The sequence below is a fragment of the Gobius niger genome, assembly GCF_951799975.1.
Source record: "Gobius niger genome assembly, chromosome: 23".
NCBI classification, from domain to species: domain Eukaryota; kingdom Metazoa; phylum Chordata; class Actinopteri; order Gobiiformes; family Gobiidae; genus Gobius; species Gobius niger.
This window is the reverse complement of record NC_136874.1, coordinates 700,491-721,169: the sequence shown is the minus strand read 5'-3', so window position 1 is coordinate 721,169 and position 20,679 is coordinate 700,491. Positions and strand designations below refer to the sequence as shown.

Genomic DNA, 20,679 nt, shown 5'->3' with positions numbered 1-20,679 from the left:
TAAAGCAGCGTTTTACAGTTTCAGACGTGTCTCAGAGCGAGAGCCGGAGGTGAGTGTCTGCTTTATTCACTCACATCTGCTTTAAAGTGACCGACGTAGCATTAAAGCTAAAGCTCAGCAAACAGGAGCAGCGTTTAACCTGAATCTGCACATGTTTATTAGAAAACTGTGACGTCTTTAAAATCTGGATTCTCCTCATTTTCACTCAGAGAAAAGTGGAACAAACTCAAACTCAGATCAGAGACTTTGACCCAAGATCAAACTAAATGTCATTTTTTATATTTGAAACTTTTAAAGATATGAACAGAAGGAAGTCACGTTTAGAGAGAACAAAACCTCCACTTTCAGAGGTGTCTGGTTTTGTGTGGACAGCGCCCTCTCCTGGAGGAGCTTCCCCACAGTCAGAGCAGCTCTGGGGGACAGCCACGTGAAAGCAGCTCTGGGGGACAGCCACGTGAACCACAGAGCGTTTTCCACTGAGCCACAATGATCAGAATGACTGAGTAAGGAGTGAATGTACAACTGTCTTATGTAAAGCGCGTTGTGGCCATGTCAGTGAAAGGCCCTGTAGAAATAAAGATCTTCTTCTTCTTCTAGTATTTCCACGATTTCGCACATTACATTTGTTGCTACATCAGAAACAGTGTAGTAACAAAACATACGACCTTCTTCAGTAGGAAAACAGCATCACCTCACCTGCCCACAGCCCTGCTCTGATTGGTCGACTCCACTTCCTGTTTGTATGTGCGGCTCAGACCAGGCTCTGAGGTGAGTCTGGTTCTCAGGCTCTGGTCTCTGAGAGGTCGACACTGTTGTCCTCAGTCTGTGAGGCGTTTCTGTGACTTCTCTGCAACGTCTCCCAGACTGAGGACAACATGGACAGAAGAACATATCAGAAACTCACACGAGAGTGAAAGTCTGAGCGAACCTCACTCTGATCCAAAACAGTGTGAGACGTGGAGAAAAGAGCTTTAATCTCACTCAACACAGTCTCTAATGTGGGCGGGTCTGTCGGGATGTGTTTGGCCAATCACAAACTAAAGTCTCCTCTTCCTGCTGTAGCGTCGCTGACCTCCTGACCTCCTGACCTCCTGACCCCCTGACCTCCACGATGACTCCCTCACATCTCTAAATCTGTCGTTAAACCTGAGGATGTCCGGGGACAGCGTCGCATTGACCTGGAGGGGCGTGTCTCCGAGCTCCGGCCAATCGGAGCCCTCGGCCCGGTCTCCCGCGGCGACCGGCGCCTCCAAGATCATCAAAGTGTGTTACCTCAGCAACAGCCCCACCCTCGGCAAGAACTTCAAGCTGGTGCGCTGCGAGGAGGGCTGGACCGTCAAGGTACGAGAGAGAAAACGCCTCCAGAGCAGGAGGGGGCGCTGTGCGTAGAGCCCATTGAACAAGCTTTCCGAACAAGCTTACAGATTAAACTTAGATTCAACAAAGATCAGGACTTAAAGCAGCACTAAGTAACGTGTTTACCTTAATAAACCCTCCCCGTAGTCCCTGTGGGGGTGACACAAGTGCTTATGGGATGATTGGAGGGTCTTTCATCGCCCCCTGGTGTCTCTGGACAGAAAACCATGTTTGCAACTTGACTGCCACCGGTGCGGAGAAAGCAATACACACTAATGGAATCACGAAGAAGAAGCTAACATGCTAACGGGCGAAGCTAACTGCGGCTAACGTCACTTTAAACAGTATTTACAGCCAAGTTTGAGTGAAAACAAATATTTCCATTGTATAATTGGATGAACAGTAACCCTCTGTCCCGTCGCCTTTCCTGTCAGCGTAGTATTTACTCTCCAAGACGATTCATAAGTTAAAAAATCGTAACTTGCTACGACACCTGCAGTTGCGCTTATGGCCTCTAGGGGGAAGAGTTACTTAGTACTGCTTTAAACACACACGGACAGAAACATAAAAATATATTGTAGATTTAAATGTAACAAATCTGTGCGTCATCATTTCTAGATTAGATTTGGAAAATTCAGACTTTTAGTGTTTGGAATGTACGGCATAAAATGGCTTCCCCTTTTTTTTTTTTTTTTTTTTTTTTTTCTTTTTTTTTTTTTTCTCCTTTAATTTTCCTCCCCGTTTTCCCCAGTTTCCCATTTTTTTCAGAATTTTTCTAAAAAAAAATGTTTTATTTCCTCAATTTTCCTCCATCTTTTCTAAATTATTTCCCATTTTTTTTCTCTTTTTTTTCTTACTGAATCCCTCAATTTTCCAAATTTCCCCCCATTTTTTTTCTTTTATTCTTTTTTCTTTCCTATTTCCCCCCATTTTTCCCCAATTTCTCCCAATTTTCCCCCATTTTTTTCAACATTATTTCCCCATCCCCCCCCCCCCTTTTTTCAAACTTAATCCTCCTTTTTTGTCTTATTTATGACTTAAGTTTTTCCACATTATTCTCCGCATTGACTCCGCCCCCTTCCATCACTAATGTTCCCCATTCCTAGAATCGTATTTAAAGCTGACGTGACTCAAATGTAAATGTGCTCAGTGACATTTAAAGCCTTTGTTTAAAGCCTTTATTTGGGGAAACTTCCTCTAACGCTCCTCGTCCCGCAGGCGGTGCTGACCGTGGTCCTGTCCAGCGGCTGCGTGGGGCCTCACATCCAAAATGGCGGCTGCTTCGGCCTCCAGCTGAACCACCTGAAGTCGCCCGAGCTCCACTGGCTCCACCCGGACCTGAGCGTGTCCGAGCTCACGCGGCGCTACGAGCGGCTCCACCCGGAGGCTGAGTGGAGGTACTGCAGGAAAACTCACTCTTTAAATGTTTACGAGCGGCTCCACCCGGAGGCTGAGTGGAGGTACTGCAGGAAAACTCTCTTTAAATGTTTACGAGCGGCTCCACCCGGAGGCTGAGTGGAGGTACTGCAGGAAAACTCTCTCTTTAAATGTTTACGAGCGGCTCCACCCGGAGGCTGAGTGGAGGTACTGCAGGAAAACTCACTCTTTAAATGTTTACGAGCGGCTCCACCCGGAGGCTGAGTGGAGGTACTGCAGGAAAACTCTCTCTTTAAATGTTTACGAGCGGCTCCACCCGGAGGCTGAGTGGAGGTACTGCAGGAAAACTCTCTCTTTAAATGTTTACGAGCGGCTCCACCCGGAGGCTGAGTGGAGGTACTGCAGGAAAACTCACTCTTTACAATGTTTACGAGCGGCTCCACCCGGAGGCTGAGTGGAGGTACTGCAGGAAAACTCTCTCTCTTTACAATGTTTACGAGCGGCTCCACCCGGAGGCCGAGTGGAGGTACTGCAGGAAAACTCTCTCTTTAAATGTTTACGAGCGGCTCCACCCGGAGGCTGAGTGGAGGTACTGCAGGAAAACTCTCTTTAAATGTTTACGAGCGGCTCCACCCGGAGGCTGAGTGGAGGTACTGCAGGAAAACTCTCTCTTTACAATGTTTACGAGCGGCTCCACCCGGAGGCTGAGTGGAGGTACTGCAGGAAAACTCTCTCTTTACAATGTTTATGAGCGGCTCCACCCGGAGGCTGAGTGGAGGTACTGCAGGAAAACTCTCTCTCTTTAAATGTTTACGAGCGGCTCCACCCGGAGGCCGAGTGGAGGTACTGCAGGAAAACTCTCTTTACAATGTTTACGAGTGGCTCCACCCGGAGGCTGAGTGGAGGTACTGCAGGAAAACTCTCTCTTTACAATGTTTACGAGCGGCTCCACCCGGAGGCTGAGTGGAGGTACTGCAGGAAAACTCTCTTTAAATGTTTACGAGCAGCTCCACCCGGAGGCCGAGTGGAGGTACTGCAGGAAAACTCTCTTTAAATGTTTACGAGCGGCTCCACCCGGAGGCTGAGTGGAGGTACTGCAGGAAAACTCTCTCTTTACAATGTTTACGAGCGGCTCCACCCGGAGGCTGAGTGGAGGTACTGCAGGAAAACTCTCTCTTTAAATGTTTACGAGCGGCTCCACCTGGAGGCTGAGTGGAGGTACTGCAGGATAACTCTCTCTTTAAATGTTTACGAGCGGCTCCACCCGGAGGCCGAGTGGAGGTACTGCAGGAAAACTCTCTCTTTAAATGTTTACGAGCGGCTCCACCCGGAGGCTGAGTGGAGGTACTGCAGGAAAACTCTCTCTTTACAATGTTTACGAGCGGCTCCACCCGGAGGCTGAGTGGAGGTACTGCAGGAAAACTCTCTCTTTAAATGTTTACGAGCGGCTCCACCCGGAGGCCGAGTGGAGGTACTGCAGGATAACTCTCTCTTTAAATGTTTACGAGCGGCTCCACCCGGAGGCCGAGTGGAGGTACTGCAGGAAAACTCTCTCTTTAAATGTTTACGAGCGGCTCCACCCGGAGGCTGAGTGGAGGTACTGCAGGAAAACTCTCTCTTTACAATGTTTACGAGCGGCTCCACCCGGAGGCTGAGTGGAGGTACTGCAGGAAAACTCACTCTTTACAATGTTTACGAGCGGCTCCACCCGGAGGCTGAGTGGAGGTACTGCAGGAAAACTCACTCTTTAAATGTTTACGAGCGGCTCCACCCGGAGGCTGAGTGGAGGTACTGCAGGAAAACTCACTCTTTAAATGTTTACGAGCGGCTCCACCCGGAGGCTGAGTGGAGGTACTGCAGGAAAACTCTCTTTACATGTTTAAGAGCGGCTCCACCCGGAGGCTGAGTGGAGGTACTGCAGGAAAACTCACTCTTTACAATGTTTACGAGCGGCTCCACCCGGAGGCTGAGTGGAGGTACTGCAGCCTGGTCTTTCCTACGCTTCTTCATTCACAAACACTGACCTGCTTGGTATCCACGTGTAGCAGGAAAGCACTGAGATGACGCTGTAATCCAGATATTTCCTCTGTGGGACAGCAGTGTTTTGACCAGGATTTTTTAGGATCTAATTCCTGTCTGATTGATTGAGCTTTTACCCCAAAAACGAGGAGACATTTGAACGTTTACACATTTCTTTTGTCTCCTGTTTCTGTGAAGGTACGACTTGAGGATCCGGTACATCCCCAAAGACTTTATGGAGAGATTCAAAGACGACCGGACGACTCTGCTGTACTTTTACCAACAGGTACAATCACAGCCCGACCTTCTTTAGTCTTTAAAGAGGGGGTGTTCTGCTTTTGTCAGTCCCATAGCACCAGTCTATATCTCACTACAATGATGACAAACCTTCTGTTGGTCTGTAAATGCAGTAAATTAGAATAACTGCCTTGTATAAAATGTCTCTCTCAAAATGGCTGTAGTGAATGTCTTGAAATAGGCCTCTGTCTCTTTAAGAACCTCTGAGCCTTTAGACACGCCCCCTCCACACGCTGTCTGTGGCATCAGTGGGGAGGGGGTTCTGCTGAGGAGCAGTGGTTGGTTACTCGGCTGGTGACCAAAGCTCGGAGGCGTCTCCAGGAGGTGGGGGCGTTCCTAGGAGGACTCAGGCAAACCTATCCCTAAAATGGCCGCCATCAGAGTTTTTACAGATTACTCAGAAATACGTGAATGTGCCAAGGCAACACTTCAGGCACGTTTTTAATGAGGGAGTGACAGAATAACATGATGGAAAGCTGGAACAAGCCCATTTGCAGAATACCCCCCCTTTAACTTTTATTCGGCTGCATTGGTGGGTTTCCTGTTTGGACGTTTCTTGCCTGACGCTGTGGTGCGCCCCCTGCAGGTGAGGAGTGACTACATGCTGAACTACGCCTCCAAAGTCAGCGACGGCATGGCTCTGCAGCTGGGCTGTCTGGAGATCAGGTACCGGGACGCTCTGGGGTCATGTTTCTATTATTTTCAATGAACCTGTGCAGTGGGTTTTCTGGGTTTCTCTTTTCATTTTTGTAGTTTTTATCTTGTTCTCATTCAGCTGCAGGTTTGTCTGAAGTTTCATGTTGTGTCCAGTTTCCTTTGGCCTCGTTAATCTGCTTGTTTGAATTAACTAATCATTAAAGCAGCCTGAAAATAACCTGTAATATAAACTCCTCCTCCTCGTCCGCAGGAGGTTTTACAAAGACATGAATCCCAGCGGTCTGGAGAAGAAGTCGAACTTCGAGCTCCTGGAGTGAGTGTCTCTGCTCTCGGTTTCACTGAAGCCCACGGTTTTTCCACGAGTCGCAGTTTAAAGACAGAACAGATCGTTTGTCGATAAATGAACAGGAAGTGGCTCAGGAAAACCACCGAGTCAGCGCTAATGCAGAGGCAGTTTGACTTCAGGCTCATTTTAGTCACGCAATTCTGACTAATGTGGTGTTAAGTATTTGTTTTAATGATGGTTAGGGCAGTTTGTCCTTAGTTTGAATGACAGAGTAAAACAGGCAAAAGGAAAAGAGGAGAGAAAGGAGAAAGGAGAGAAGGAATGAAGGAGAGAAGGAAGGAAGGAAAGAGGGAAAGAGGGAAGGAGAGAAGTTTGTTTACAGGGATTTTTTAATAATTCGTGCCTGTTTAAACAAAAACAAACACTAAATCCCTCTGAGCCAATGTTTGTAGCTAATCTGTGACAGAATAAAACATGTCAGACTGATGTTAAACCCAGCTGTGACTGAAGCGATGGTTGTTTCAGGAAGGACGTGGGCCTGGACTTCTTCTTCCCCTCAGAGCTGATCCAGAGCATGAAGGTGCTTTGACCTGTTTATGAAACTGTGTTATTGTTATTATTGCCTCATGTGTCTGGTGTGTCTGGTGTGTCTGGTGTGTCTGCGTCTGCGTCTGCAGCCCAAGCAGCTGCGCAGGCTGATCACGCAGACCTTCCAGGGATACTCGTGTCTGCGGCAGGAGCAGTGCATGGCCCGGTTCTTCTCCACCCTGTCCCAGTGCCACGACTTCACCCAGGAGAGCTTCGCCTGCCAGCTCGCGGTCAGTCTTCACCCGATCACCCCTCACAGACTCCTCCCCCTCACCATTCACTGCCAACTCAGTCAGACTCCTCCCATCACCCCTCACTGACTCCTCCCATCACCCCTCACTGACTCCTCCCATCACCCCTCACTGACTCCTCCCCTCACCCCTCACTGACTCCTCCCCCTCACCCCTCACTACCAACTCAGACTCCTCCCATCACCCCTCACTGACTCCTCCCATCACCCCTCACTGCCAGCTCAGACTCCTCCCATCACCCCTCACTACCAACTCAGACTCCTCCCATCACCCCTCACTGACTCCTCCCATCACCCCTCACTGCCAACTCAGACTCCTCCCCCTCACCCCTCACTGACTCCTCCCATCACCCCTCACTGACTCCTCCCCCTCACCCCTCACTGCCAGCTCAGACTCCTCCCATCCCCCCTCACTGCCAACTCAGACTCCTCCCATTACCCCTCACTGCCAACTCAGACTCCTCCCCCTCACTGCCAACGCTCAGTCAGACTCCTCCCCCTCACTGCCAACTCAGACTCCTCCCATTACCCCTCACTGCCAACTCAGACTCCTCCCCCTCACTGCCAACTCAGACTCCTCCCATCTCCCCTCTGATCTAAAGCTCAGATCTAAATAATGTCTTCATAATGTCCTTAAAGATGCTTAAACCTGACTCTGAACTCGTGACCCTGCACTGAGGGGCTTATTTGTTACTTCCTGTTCCCCGTTGTGGTGATGTTGAGCTCCGTCTCTGAAGTGTGTTCACACTTAAGTTTCTCTCCTCTGCGACGTGTCACTCTCACACTGCAGATGTCAGTCCACGCCCGAGAAAGTGTCGCCTTTTTAACTCGTTACTAATATATCATATATAATATAATATAATATAAAATAAAATATATAATACAATATATAATACAATATATAATACAATATATTTCATCCTGATCCTGAAATGAGAAAAGCTCCATAATCAGCTCAAAAGGCTCTGAGGCCTCTGAGTTTCTCATGAGCTTCAGTCGTCAAGGCTTATGATGGTTTGTGTTTGTTTTAGCACGGCTGGAACCTCAGCGTGGAGCTGGTGATCGACTCTGACGGGATCAGCCAGCGCTCGGACAACGCCAAGGTAAAACCCAAACATACAGTGACTCTGTGTGCGGTCACTTTTCTCTCTCTGGAACTGTAATATGAAGTGAGCGCCTCTGTGTCCAGGCCGTGCCTCTGACCGCGCTCAGTGACGTCCGCTCGGTTTCCTGCTCCTCTGAAAGCGACGGCAGAGCTTTACTCACCGTCCACATCCGGGCGGCGCCTCAGGTCAGTCTCCAGCTGTTTATCCTGAGCTAGAGTTTGGTTTTAGCCTCTCTTGGTCTGGTTTGTGCTCAGTTTATCGTCACAGAATACTGGACACTAAACTACACACAATACTGAGAGTCTTGTATCTAGTTTTCCATCGTGAGCCCGGGGTCGCATGTTATTATAAAGCAGCTCTGAGAAACGAGAAGCTTTGGCAGTTTTACTCTGAGATTATAAACACTGAACATTTATTATGTTTTAAGACTCTGATGAGGTTTCCACAGGTCCGGCCCAGGTCAGTTTGGTGCCCAGGCAAAGATAAACACTTGTATTTCCCTCCTGTGTCCGCAGCCTCTGACCGTGAGGACGGAGTCTTTGTCCGTGGCTGAAAACATGGCCGACCTGATCGACGGGCACTGGCGGCTGCAGGGCGCCGAGACGTCGCTCATCTCCCGGACCAGAGGTACATCAGAGGCGGGGCTGGTTCTTCTCTGCGTTTGTGGCTCTTCCTGACCTTTTGTCTTGTTCCAGCTCGAGACATGACCATAAAGTTACCGGACATCCCCACACCGTGAGTCTTACCCTGGTCTCTTTATTCTTCACTAGTAAAGGTTGTAAATAAAGTCTCCTCCTCCCAAAGGCCGGCTCCTCTGCAGCGCCGCAGCACCTACAGTAAGTCACATTCACTCCGTCACTCCAGGCTTTTATTTTGAAACCGTGCGTGTACTTCCTGCAGACTCAGACGTTTACGCGGAGATCCCTGACAGCGGTTTGGACTCCGGTAAGAAACAAACCTTTACTGATGTTTTCTGGGTAATTCTGAACTTGTTATTTGGTGTCAGAGAAAAGAGGCTCCATCTGCAGAGACCAGGTGGTGGTCGGGCGGATCCTCGGGGAAGGATTCTTTGGGGAAGTTCATGACGGAGTTTACAAAAGTCCGGTGAGTTTTGCCCTTCACAATAAGAGACGCTGCAGGTCCATAATGAAGGAAACATGATGTTTAACAATAGTCTTACAGTTCTGATGCTGTTGGTCCAGAGGCAGAGTTAAAGACAGAGATTTTGTTCTGTTTCTGGTTCTTCACGATAAATAAGTTAGTGTAGGCATCAGAGAAGTACTGTTCAGGTCAGGGCTGGCTGATACTGACTGAAATGAGTATCTCAATATCTTTCTCGATAAGCGATATTTTTGCGTCGCTCAAAAACAGAAAAAAAAAATCCCGCCTGAATGTTTTCATATTTCTCTACATTGGAGATAAACTCAGTGGTCTTTATGCACAGTGACCCCACGTGATTCGCCTGGACCGTCAGCCAGACGCTGTCCTTCCTGTGCGTTATCTCTGAGCAGGTCCCACAGAAATGAAGCCATAGCTCAAGATCTGGTGAAGGACAGAGAGTAAAAGCTCAGATGTGACGGAGCAGGTTAGAAAATATTACATGAGACGTAATAGGGCTGCTCGATTATTGAAAAAATAATAATGACGATTATTTTTGTCATAATTGAAATCACGATTATTCAAACGATTATTTGTTGCCTTTAAAAAAATCCATCAAAAAAGTGACAAAAATCCAGCAAAAAAGTGACAAAAATCCATCAAAAAAAATGACAAAAATCCAGTAAAAAAGTGACAAAAATCCATCAAAAAAATGACAAAAATCCATCAAAAAAATGACAAAAATCCATCAAAAAAGGACAAAAATCCAAAAATTAAAAATTAGAATTTTTTTTTGAAAAAAATAAAAAAAAATAAAGAAAATGTAAAAAAAAACAAAAAAACAAAAAAACAATTATAATTGATTTTTTGCGATTATGCTAATTTTGTAATCGTTTACTGTTGTAATCGAAATCGTAATCGAATTTCGATTAATTGCACAGCCCTAAGACGTAACGACTTCACTGGAGGAAACTCCGTGTTCATAACGTGGATGTTTTTGTCTTGAGGCTAATGCGGCTAACGAGGCTAACGAGGCTAACGCGGCTAACGCACAATAAAACATAAATCTAGCGCAAAGTTTTGAACGAGCCTGCGCAAAACAGAATCGTCCTGTTAGTTTAAATAACATTGACTTGTTTACATGTTATATTATCATTTTCAACACTAGCCTTTAGCTCTAAGATAAAGCTCCGCCCCTCACGAGCGCTGGCGTTTCCTTTGGGGCAGATTCACAGTGAACGTGATGTTTGTAGCACGTTACTGTGACTCCATCAGTAACTCGTCCTTCACAGATCCTGAGCTTCTCTTTATTTGTGTGAAACCTGCTAATTGTGAAAGTAAACGATCAGTGACAGGAAGTCCAGCGTCCCATAAAAAAACCCCTCAATTTTCCCCCACAATTTTCTTCTTTTTTTTTCAATATTATTTTACCCATCATTTTCAAACCACTATTCCAGTAGGACCTTGTAGACGATATCTCGCCCTGTTCAGTATCGGGATCGTCGTTACAGATGTTTGTTACAGTTCCCATGACCATGTTTGGATCACAGCGTCGTCTCTTTCGTGCTCCACATGTATACCACACATGTCTGACTGCAGCAGCGTGGGGGCTGGTTTGTGTTGCAGAGTGGGGAGCGGGTCCGCGTGGCCGTGAAGACGTGTAAAAACTGCTCTCCAGACGTGAAGGAGAAGTTCCTCAGTGAAGCAGGTCTTTCACAGGACTTCATCTCCACCCGTGAAGCTCAGCCTCCTCATCGTTGATTCTCTTTCTCTCAGATCTGATGAAAAGCCTGGAGCACCCTCACATCGTGCGGCTGCTGGGGGTGATCGAGGTGGACCCGGTGTGGATCGTGATGGAGCTGCTGGAGCACGGAGAGGTCTGTGAGGAGGAGGAGGATCAGGAGGATGAGGAGGAGGACCAGGGAGATGGTAATGTGAGTCTTCTTCTGCAGTTGGGGCAGTTCCTGGTGGAGCAGCAGCACGTCTTGACCAACGCGACGCTCTCCCTGTACTGTCTGCAGATCTGCAAAGCTCTGGCCTACCTGGAGGAGCTCAGCATGGTTCACAGGTGAGGTCACAGCGCCCAAATATGGTCATTTCCTTTGTGGGAGACAGCAGAGGCTAAAGACATGGGTCATAACCACAGTGCAGACAAAGAGACCACTGCAGAAGCTTCACATGATGCGTCTGCAGGAGAATAAGAAACATACTTCCCATCATGTTATTCTGTCACTCCCTCATTAAAAACATGGCTGAAGTGTTGCCTTGGCACATTCACGTATTTCTGAGTCATCTGTAAAAACTCTGATGGCGGCCATTTTAGGGATAGGTTTGCCTGAGTCCTCCTAGGAACGCCCCCACCTCCTGGAGACGCCTCCGAGCCGAGTAACCAACCACTGCTCCTCAGCAGAACCCCCTCCCCACTGATGCCACAGACAGCGTGTGGAGGGGGCGTGTCTAAAGGCTCAGAGGTTCTTAAAGAGACAGAGGCCTATTTCAAGACATTCACTACAGCCATTTTGAGAGAGACATTTTATACAAGGCAGTTATTCTGATTTACTGCATTTACAGACCAACAGAAGGTTTGTCATCATTGTAGTGTGATATAGACTGGTGCTATGGGACTGAAAAAAGCAGAATAAACCCTCTTTAATAAAAAAGAACAGTTTTACCCAAATCCATAAGGTCACAGCCTATAGTGTAGCGCCTCATTTGAAAGCTAAGATATTAGCCGTCATATTTTTCCTCGTGCCGTCATCACTTTTTTGTCATATTTTTGGTGCTTGGCCACTTTGTTGTTTTTGTCGATTTTTTACGTTGCTTTTTCGTAGTTTTTTTTGTCCATTTTTCTGTCTATTTTTTGTTGATTTTTTATTTATTTTTCGACCATTTTTTGTCAATTTTTTGTTGTTGTTTTTTTGCTTTTTGTCATTTTTTAAAACTATTTTTTTCTTTTTTGTTGATTTTTCTCTTTTTTTAAAATCTTTTTTTAAAATCTTTTTTTCCCCTATTTTTCATACATTTTTTTGTTCTATATTTTGTTCATTTTTAATAATTGTTTTGTCATTTTTTTGTCTATTTTATGTTGTTTTTTTTTCTTTTTGTGATTTTTTTAAACCATTTTTTTTTTCTTTTTTGTTGATTATGTCTCACTTTTTTGTCGCCTGTTTTGCTTGTTTTTTCTCCTCACTCCCGTCTCCTTTTTGATGCTGTATGACTCTCAGGCGGGGAAGGCGGGGCTTGTGAGGCTCACGTGTGTTTCTCTTCAGGCGGGGAAGGCGGGGCTTGTGAGGTTGACAGGCGGGGAAGGCGGGGCTTGTGAGGTTGACAGGCGGGGAAGGCGGGGCTTGTGAGGCTCATGTGTGTTTCTCCTCAGGGACATCGCCGTGAGGAACGTCCTGGTGGCGTCTCCTGAATGTGTCAAACTGGGCGACTTCGGTTTGTCCCGGTACGTGGACGAGCACGAGTACTACAAAGGTACGAGTACTGCACAGGTCTGCGTATTCACGTCGTACTTTAGTACTTTAGTACTTTAATACTTTAGTACTTTAGTACTTTAGTACTTTAGTACTTTAGTACTTTAGTACTTTAGTACTTTAGTACTAAAGTACTTCAGTACTTCAGTACTAAAGTACTTCAGTACTTCAGTACTTTAGTACTTTAGTGCCTCCGTTTCCTCCTCAGCGTCCGTGAGCCGGATGCCAATCAAGTGGATGGCGCCGGAATCCATCAACTTCCGGAGGTTCACGACGGCCAGCGACGTGTGGATGTTCGGTGAGTCCCTTTAAACTCAGGGTGCTCCGTGTCTGAGGTGTAACCCTGTGCGTGTGCTCCTCAGGCGTGTGGGAGGTTTTCACCCTGTGCGTGTGCTCCTCAGGCGTGTGCGTGTGCTCCTCAGGCGTGTGCGTGTGGGAGGTGTAACCCTGTGCCTCTGCTCCTCAGGCGTGTGCGTGTGGGAGGTGTAACCCTGTGCGTGTGCTCCTCAGGCGTGTGCGTGTGGGAGGTCTTCTCTCAGGCCCAGCAGCCGTTCTTCTGGCTGGAGAACGGGCAGGTGATCAACCAGCTGGAGTCCGGGGTCCGCCTGCCCAAACCCGACCTGTGCCCCCCCCTGCTGTACTCGCTCCTCACGCACTGCTGGGCCTACGAGCCCCCCCGCCGGCCCAGCTTCAGGAGCCTGGTGTACTCGCTCAGGTAAGACACGCCCCTCAGAGAGACACGCCCCCTCAGAGAGACACGCCCCCTCAGAGAGACACGCCCCCTCAGAGAGACACGCCCCCTCAGAGAGACACGCCCCCTCAGAGAGACACGCCCCCTCAGAGACACGCCCCCCCTGCTGTACTCGCTGCTCACGCACTGCTGGGCCTACGAGCCCCCGCGCCGGCCCAGCTTCAGGAGCCTCGTCTACTCCCTCAGGTAAGACACGCCCCTCAGAGAGACACGCCCCCTCAGAGAGACACGCCCCCTCAGAGAGACACGCCCCTCAGAGAGACACGCCCCTCAGAGAGACACGCCCCCTCAGAGAGACACGCCCCTCAGAGAGACACGCCCCTCAGAGAGACACGCCCCCCCTGCTGTACTCGCTGCTCACGCACTGCTGGGCCTACGAGCCCCCGCGCCGGCCCAGCTTCAGGAGCCTGGTGTACTCCCTCAGGTAAGACACGCCCCTCAGGTAAGACACGCCCCTCAGAGAGACACGCCCCCTCAGGGAGACACGCCCCCTCAGGGAGACACGCCCCCTCAGAGAGACACGCCCCCTCAGAGAGACACACCCCCTCAGAGAGACACGCACCCTCAGAGAGACACACCCCCTCAGAGAGACACGCCCCCTCAGAGAGACACGCCCCCTCAGAGACACGCCCCTCAGAGAGACACGCCCCTCAGAGAGACACGCCCCCCCTGCTGTACTCGCTCAGGTAAGACACGCCCCCTCAGAGAGACACGCCCCCTCAGGGAGACACGCCCCCTCAGAGAGACACGCCCCTCAGAGAGACACGCCCCCTCAGAGAGACACGCCCCCTCAGAGAGACACGCCCCTCAGAGACACGCCCCCTCAGAGAGACACGCCCCTCAGAGAGACACGCCCCTCAGAGAGACACGCCCCTCAGAGAGACACGCCCCTCAGAGAGACACACCCCTCAGAGAGACACGCCCCTCAGAGAGACACACCCCTCAGAGAGACACGCCCCTCAGAGAGACACGCCCCTTCAGAGACACGCCCCCCCTGCTGTACTCGCTCCTCACGCACTGCTGGGCCTACGAGCCCCCGCGCCGGCCCAGCTTCAGGAGCCTGGTGTACTCCCTCAGGTAAGATTCAGGGAGACACGCCCCTCAGAGAGACACGCCCCCTCAGGGAGACACGCCCCCTCAGGGAGACACGCCCCCTTAGCTCAGGGCAGTTTACTCACTGGTGTTGTGTTTGCAGTGAGCTGCAGAGGATGGAGCAGGAGGCGTCGCTCGTCCGAGGAAGAGCTCAGTCTGTGTCCGAGCCTCCCCCGAAGGTTCACACTCTTTATAACCTGTTAGAGTTAGACCTGTTATAAGTCACCATAGGTCACCATAGGTCACCATGGTAACCTATGGTGACCTATGGTGACCTATGGTGACCTATGGTGACCTATGGTGACCTGTGGTGACCTCTAACAGGTCACCACAGGTCACACCAACACAAACACAGAATGACCTACACTCTGTTTCCGCAGCCGTCGAGGATCCAGGGCGGCTCGCTCCCCCGAGGCCTTCGCTCTCAGGTCAGATCAAATATCTCAAATACTTTTACAAGTATTATATACTGTATATATATATAATGACAAGTCTTTGTTTGATCTTCCAGGCGTCTCTGGACCGTCTGCCCCCAGGATATCACCGACTACAGGTCAGTGACTCAGTATCCGTATCTAAAAGGGGGGTATTCTGCAAAATGGACTTTTTCAAGCTTTCACTCCCTCATTAAAAACATGGCTGAAGTGTTGCCTTGGCACATTCACGTATTTCTGAGTAATCTGTAAAAACTCTGATGGCGGCCATTTTAGGGATAGGTTTGCCTGAGTCCTCCTAGGAACGCCCCCACCTCCTGGAGACGCCTCCGAGCTTTGGTCACCAGCCGAGTAACCAACCACTGCTCCTCAGCAGAAGCCCCTCCCCACTGATGCCACAGACAGCGTGTGGAGGGGGCGTGTCTAAAGGCTCAGAGGTTCTTAAAGAGACAGAGGCCTATTTCAAGACATTCACTACAGCCATTTTGAGAGAGACATTTTATACAAGGCAGTTATTCTAATTTACTGCATTTACAGACCAACAGAAGGTTTGTCATCATTGTAGTGAGATATAGACTGGTGCTATGGGACTGACAAAAGCAGAACACCCCCTCTTTAAAGCAGAACAACCCCTCTTTAAAGCAGAACACCCCCTCTTTAATATATGATATATTACAATGTGTACTACTACTGCAAATACTTCTCCTGTACTACCACACCCGGAGTCAGGACTGGGCCAGGGCTAAACCCGGAGAAAAAACGTTTCTATTTAACTGGTTCTTATGTTACAGTTAAAACTCCTCTAGTGACGTCTGTGGGACAAATATAATGTTCGTCGACAAGGGGAAAATAAGGGAGAAATAGAAAGAAAAATAAGGGAAAAATGTAAAATTGAGAAAAAATTGTGAATTGAAATTGTGGGGAAAAAAAAAAAAAAAAAGTGAAAAAAAGCCAATATAAACGTGTGTGTTTCGTGTCAGGCGGACGAGCGCTCGTCCTGGGACCGGGCCCGGGACCAGGTGCAGGAGGAGCTGCAGAGACAGAGGCTGGAGATGATCAGTGACCGGCAGTGGCTCCAGGAGGAAGAGCGCCACCTGGTGAGACACACGGGAAGCACACGTTAGTCAGAGTCTGTGGTCACGCGTGTGAAGTGATGAAAGTGTCGCTGTGGTTTTTCAGGATCCGGTCGTTCGACAAGACTCGAGCTCCAGCGTCTCGTCTCTGCAGGTCCTTTAACTCTCATCAGCTCAGACTGGCTTTAAAGCAGCACTGTAAGATCTGCAGGTCCTTTAACTCTCATCAGCTCAGACTGGCTTTAAAGCAGCACTGTAAGATCTGCAGGTCCTTTAACTCTCATCAGCTCAGACTGGCTTTAAAGCAGCGCTCTGTAAGATCTGCAGGTCCTTTAACTCTCATCAGCTCAGACTGGCTTTAAAGCAGCACTGTAAGATCTGCAGGTCCTTTAACTCTCATCAGAGACTGGCTTTAAAGCAGCGCTCTGTAAGATCTGCAGGTCCTTTAACTCTCATCAGCTCTGGCTTTAAAGCAGCGCTCTGTAAGATCTGCAGGTCCTTTAACTCTCATCAGCTCTGGCTTTAAAGCAGCGCTCTGTAAGATCTGCAGGTCCTTTAACTCTCATCAGCTCTGGCTTTAAAGCAGCGCTCTGTAAGATCTGCTGGTCCTTTAACTCTCATCAGCTCTGGCTTTAAAGCAGCGCTCTGTAAGATCTGCTGGTCCTTTAACTCTCATCAGCTCTGGCTTTAAAGCAGCGCTCTGTAAGATCTGCTGGTCCTTTAACTCTCATCAGCTCTGGCTTTAAAGCAGCGCTCTGTAAGATCTGCAGGTCCTTTAACTCTCATCAGCTCTGGCTTTAAAGCAGCGCTCTGTAAGATCTGCAGGTCCTTTAACTCTCATCAGAGACTGGCTTTAAAGCAGCGCTCTGTAAGATCTGCAGGTCCTTTAACTCTCATCAGCTCTGGCTTTAAAGCAGCGCTCTGTAAGATCTGCAGGTCTTTAACTCTCATCAGCTCTGGCTTTAAAGCAGCGCTCTGTAAGATCTGCAGGTCTTTAACTCTCATCAGCTCTGGCTTTAAAGCAGCGCACTGTAAGATCTGCAGGTCCTTTAACTCTCATCAGAGACTGGCTTTAAAGCAGCGCTCTGTAAGATCTGCAGGTCCTTTAACTCTCATCAGCTCTGGCTTTAAAGCAGCGCTCTGTAAGATCTGCTGGTCCTTTAACTCTCATCAGCTCTGGCTTTAAAGCAGCGCTCTGTAAGATCTGCAGGTCCTTTAACTCTCATCAGAGACTGGCTTTAAAGCAGCGCTCTGTAAGATCTGCAGGTCCTTTAACTCTCATCAGAGACTGGCTTTAAAGCAGCGCTCTGTAAGATCTGCAGGTCTTTTAACTCTCATCAGCTCTGGCTTTAAAGCAGCGCTCTGTAAGATCTGCAGGTCCTTTAACTCTCATCAGAGACTGGCTTTAAAGCAGCGCTCTGTAAGATCTGCAGGTCCTTTAACTCTCATCAGCTCAGACTGGCTTTAAAGCAGCGCTCTGTAAGATCTGCAGGTCCTTTAACTCTCATCAGCTCTGGCTTTAAAGCAGCGCTCTGTAAGATCTGCAGGTCCTTTAACTCTCATCAGCTCTGGCTTTAAAGCAGCGCTCTGTAAGATCTGCAGGTCCTTTAACTCTCATCAGCTCTGGCTTTAAAGCAGCGCTCTGTAAGATCTGCTGGTCCTTTAACTCTCATCAGCTCTGGCTTTAAAGCAGCGCTCTGTAAGATCTGCTGGTCCTTTAACTCTCATCAGAGACTGGCTTTAAAGCAGCGCTCTGTAAGATCTGCTGGTCCTTTAACTCTCATCAGCTCTGGCTTTAAAGCAGCGCTCTGTAAGATCTGCAGGTCCTTTAACTCTCATCAGAGACTGGCTTTAAAGCAGCGCTCTGTAAGATCTGCTGGTACAAAGTCTCAGCAGAAACAGAAGAAGAAAATATCTCTAATGTCAAGGAATGTGGGGAAATAAATGATGTGCATAAGAAAATATAATGGTTTATTAAAAAACTGGGAAAAACCAGGAGGGAAGTGAAGAAAACAAAAGGGAAAATATGGAAAGAATTGGAAGCAATGGCGGGAAACTTGAGAAAAACTAGGGGAAAAATCTAAAAAAAAATTGTGAGAAAAAAAATTGTGAGAAAAAAATGGAGAAATGGGGAGAAAAAAGTTGGGGAAAAATTTAAGAATAAAAAGAAGGAATTAGAAGAAAAAATTGGGTGAAAGGAAGAAATTCTGGGGAGAGAAATTGGGGAATTAAAGGGAAAAATATGGGGAGAGTTTTTATTTCATTATAAGTGATAATAAAGAGTTAAAGTCACTCATTTCTTTTCTCTCTCGTCTTGGATTTTCAGGCTGCAGAAGCTCCTCCCCCTGACGGTACATGGACTTTAATGACTCTTAGATCTTAGAGTTTGAAGCTTTTGTCGTAATGTGTTTTGTGTCTCCGTCAGATCCTTCACCTAAAGCTCTCAGTCCTCCAGCTCCGGCTCCTCCAGCTCCTCCCTCTCCTCTCTCTCCTCCGGCTCTCAGTCCTCCAGCTCCTCCGGCTCTCAGTCCTCCAGCTCCTCTCTCTCCTCCCTCTCCTCTCTCTCCTCCAGCTCTCAGTCCTCCAGCTCTCTCTCCTCCGGCGCCGCTGGACCGCAGCGAGGACGAGGTATACGGACGCGTCATGGATCTGGTCCGAGAGGTGGTCCAGCTGAAGAACCGGGTCCCCTCGGTGCCGGCCTCCGAGTACCCCCAGGCGGTCAAAGTAAGGACTAAACATGCGGTACAGTGTGTTTGTAGACCCGTTTGTAGACCCGGGTGTAGAAGGTTCTGTAGAAGGTTCAGTAGAAGGTTCTGTAGAAGGTTCTGTAGAAGGTTCAGTAGAAGGTTCTGTAGAAGGTTCTGTAGAAGGTTCTGTAGAAGGTTCTGTGTTCCTTCCAGAGCGTGGGCCTGACTCTGCGACGCCTGATCCAAAGCGTGGACGAGGCGCTGCCGGGCCTGCTCGCCTCCGCCGTCACCGAGGTACATCTGCTCTACTGTGGAGCTCATCTGGTCTTCATCTCACGCTGGAGCTCATCTGGTCTTCATCTCACGCTCTCCTCTGTGATGTTCCTCCAGATCGAAGGCACGAAGAAGCTCCTGAACACGGACCTGGCCGAGCTCATCCGGAAGATGCGTCTGGCTCAGCAGAACTCCGTCACCAGCCTGAGGGACGACTGCCTGAGGAGCATGCTGGCGGCGGCTCACGCGCTCGCTCTGGACTCCAAGAGCCTGCTGGACGCCGTGGACCAGGCCCGAGTCCCGTCCGGACCGGGACCTGGGCCTGAGCCTGGAGCTGGACCTGAGCCTGGAGCTGGACCTGGAGCTGGACCTGGACCTGGACCTGGACCTGGACCTGAGCCTGGGCCTGAGCCTGAGCCTGGACCTGGACCTGGACCTGGACTTCAACCCCCACCATCTACGACATCACCGACAGAGACGAGCAGACTTTTGTGTCAGGAGGAGAGACTGGACTGAAGATGTGACCATGTTCCCTGGAGGCTCCTGGAGACACATCGTAGACTTTTCTCCTGGGCTGGTCCTGGGCTGATTTAGACCCCGCCCTCTCCGTCATCACAAGAGAGAAAAACACTTTATGATCTGGGATGAGGCCACCGGACAGAGGAGGCACAAAGGAGTGAACTGTGTCTCCATCTGTTGGAGGGGAACTGAACTTTTGGACTTTTTGAGCAGAATGTCTTGTTTTCTATTTCATAAGAGGTTCCGGTTTCTTCTTCCCAAAGCAGACGCTCCTGGTTCATGATGCACGTCTGTAATACACTGTTCTGTCCACATGAGGGGGCAGTAGAGCTGATGAATCCTCTTGTGTGTCAGTACTTTTATCTGAGGAGACGATGTGTAAATAAAGACATAAAGAACACTGTGACTGTGGCCCCCAGGAGGATTCATGTGGTGTTTTCCAGGCTGGAAACTGGATTCTTCTCGTGTTTTTGTACTTTGTTTTATAAGAATGACTTAATAAATATGATCCTCTGGTAACTCCGTCGTCTCTCACTGTTTTCCTTTAAAGTCTGTGTTTCCTCAGCTCATGGTGTGACAGAATCATCTGGACTTTCAGGATGAACCGCGAGCGACGAGGAATTTACCCTGAAGGCGAGACGTGGAGAGAGGAGACAGAGAGAACAGAGAGGAGAGAGGGAGGAGAGATCAGAGAACTGGAGTAATCCGATGACCCAATAATCAGGTCTGAGGCGTTTCATCTGTATCAGGTGTGTTTGAGATGATCCAGACGGAGCAGGTTCACAGCGCCTGCAGACTCTCGGGGCCGGTTAGATTCTGTTCTTGCTCCAGAGGCTCTGACGTCACGTGGGGCACGGAAAGATCTGAGACCCCGACGAGAGCAGCCGACTGGATCAGCCGCTGCATCTCTCCAGAGGAACTGCAGCGGCTCCTCGGCCCAGTGCATGATGGGAAAACACCCACCTGTCCTCACGCTCAGGTGATTGGATACGAGTCTGTGTGATCACAAACGTGCTCCTCCCCCTCCTCTCCTCGCCTCCCCCTCCTCCCCCTCCTCTCTCCTCTTTAGATCTGAACAAATAAACTATGACTGAAACTATTAAAGTTCTGCATCGCCCCTAAAACAGAGCTCATGTTTGATGCTTTTCAGAACAAACTCAGGATTTAAAAGGACGTGTTTTACGGCTACTCTCGATCATCCAGGCGAGACACAACGGCATCTCGAACACACCTTCTATCTGAGAGCTCCACACGTCAGACCGAAACGTAGCCACGCCTCCAAGTCCAAATGTGGAGGCTCAATCATTTCCAATCAGCTCCACCTGGTCCTGCAGGCGTGT

The 20,679-nt window shown here is 48.9% G+C and overlaps 1 protein-coding gene across 1 annotated transcript; it reads left to right on the top strand.

The window, feature by feature from the left end:
• Positions 1 to 1,097: 1,097 nt before the first annotated feature.
• On the top strand, positions 1,098 to 20,043 carry LOC306981939 (protein-tyrosine kinase 2-beta-like; the record flags this gene model as incomplete). The annotated part of the gene is made up of 29 exons (XM_079581679.1): positions 1,098 to 1,341; positions 2,575 to 2,753; positions 4,951 to 5,038; positions 5,636 to 5,715; positions 5,957 to 6,019; positions 6,518 to 6,572; positions 6,670 to 6,810; positions 7,862 to 7,933; positions 8,020 to 8,121; positions 8,452 to 8,563; positions 8,632 to 8,671; positions 8,757 to 8,881; positions 8,943 to 9,040; positions 10,661 to 10,742; positions 10,811 to 10,911; positions 10,987 to 11,102; positions 12,411 to 12,511; positions 12,719 to 12,808; positions 13,021 to 13,225; positions 14,457 to 14,532; positions 14,734 to 14,781; positions 14,865 to 14,906; positions 15,768 to 15,884; positions 15,967 to 16,014; positions 18,187 to 18,211; positions 18,433 to 18,584; positions 18,761 to 18,841; positions 18,938 to 19,140; positions 19,938 to 20,043. Exons 1-29 carry the CDS (start codon positions 1,153 to 1,155, stop codon positions 20,041 to 20,043), a joined length of 2,937 nt encoding a protein of 978 aa, XP_079437805.1. The 5' UTR covers positions 1,098 to 1,152.
• Between the last annotated feature and the right edge of the window lie 636 nt (positions 20,044 to 20,679).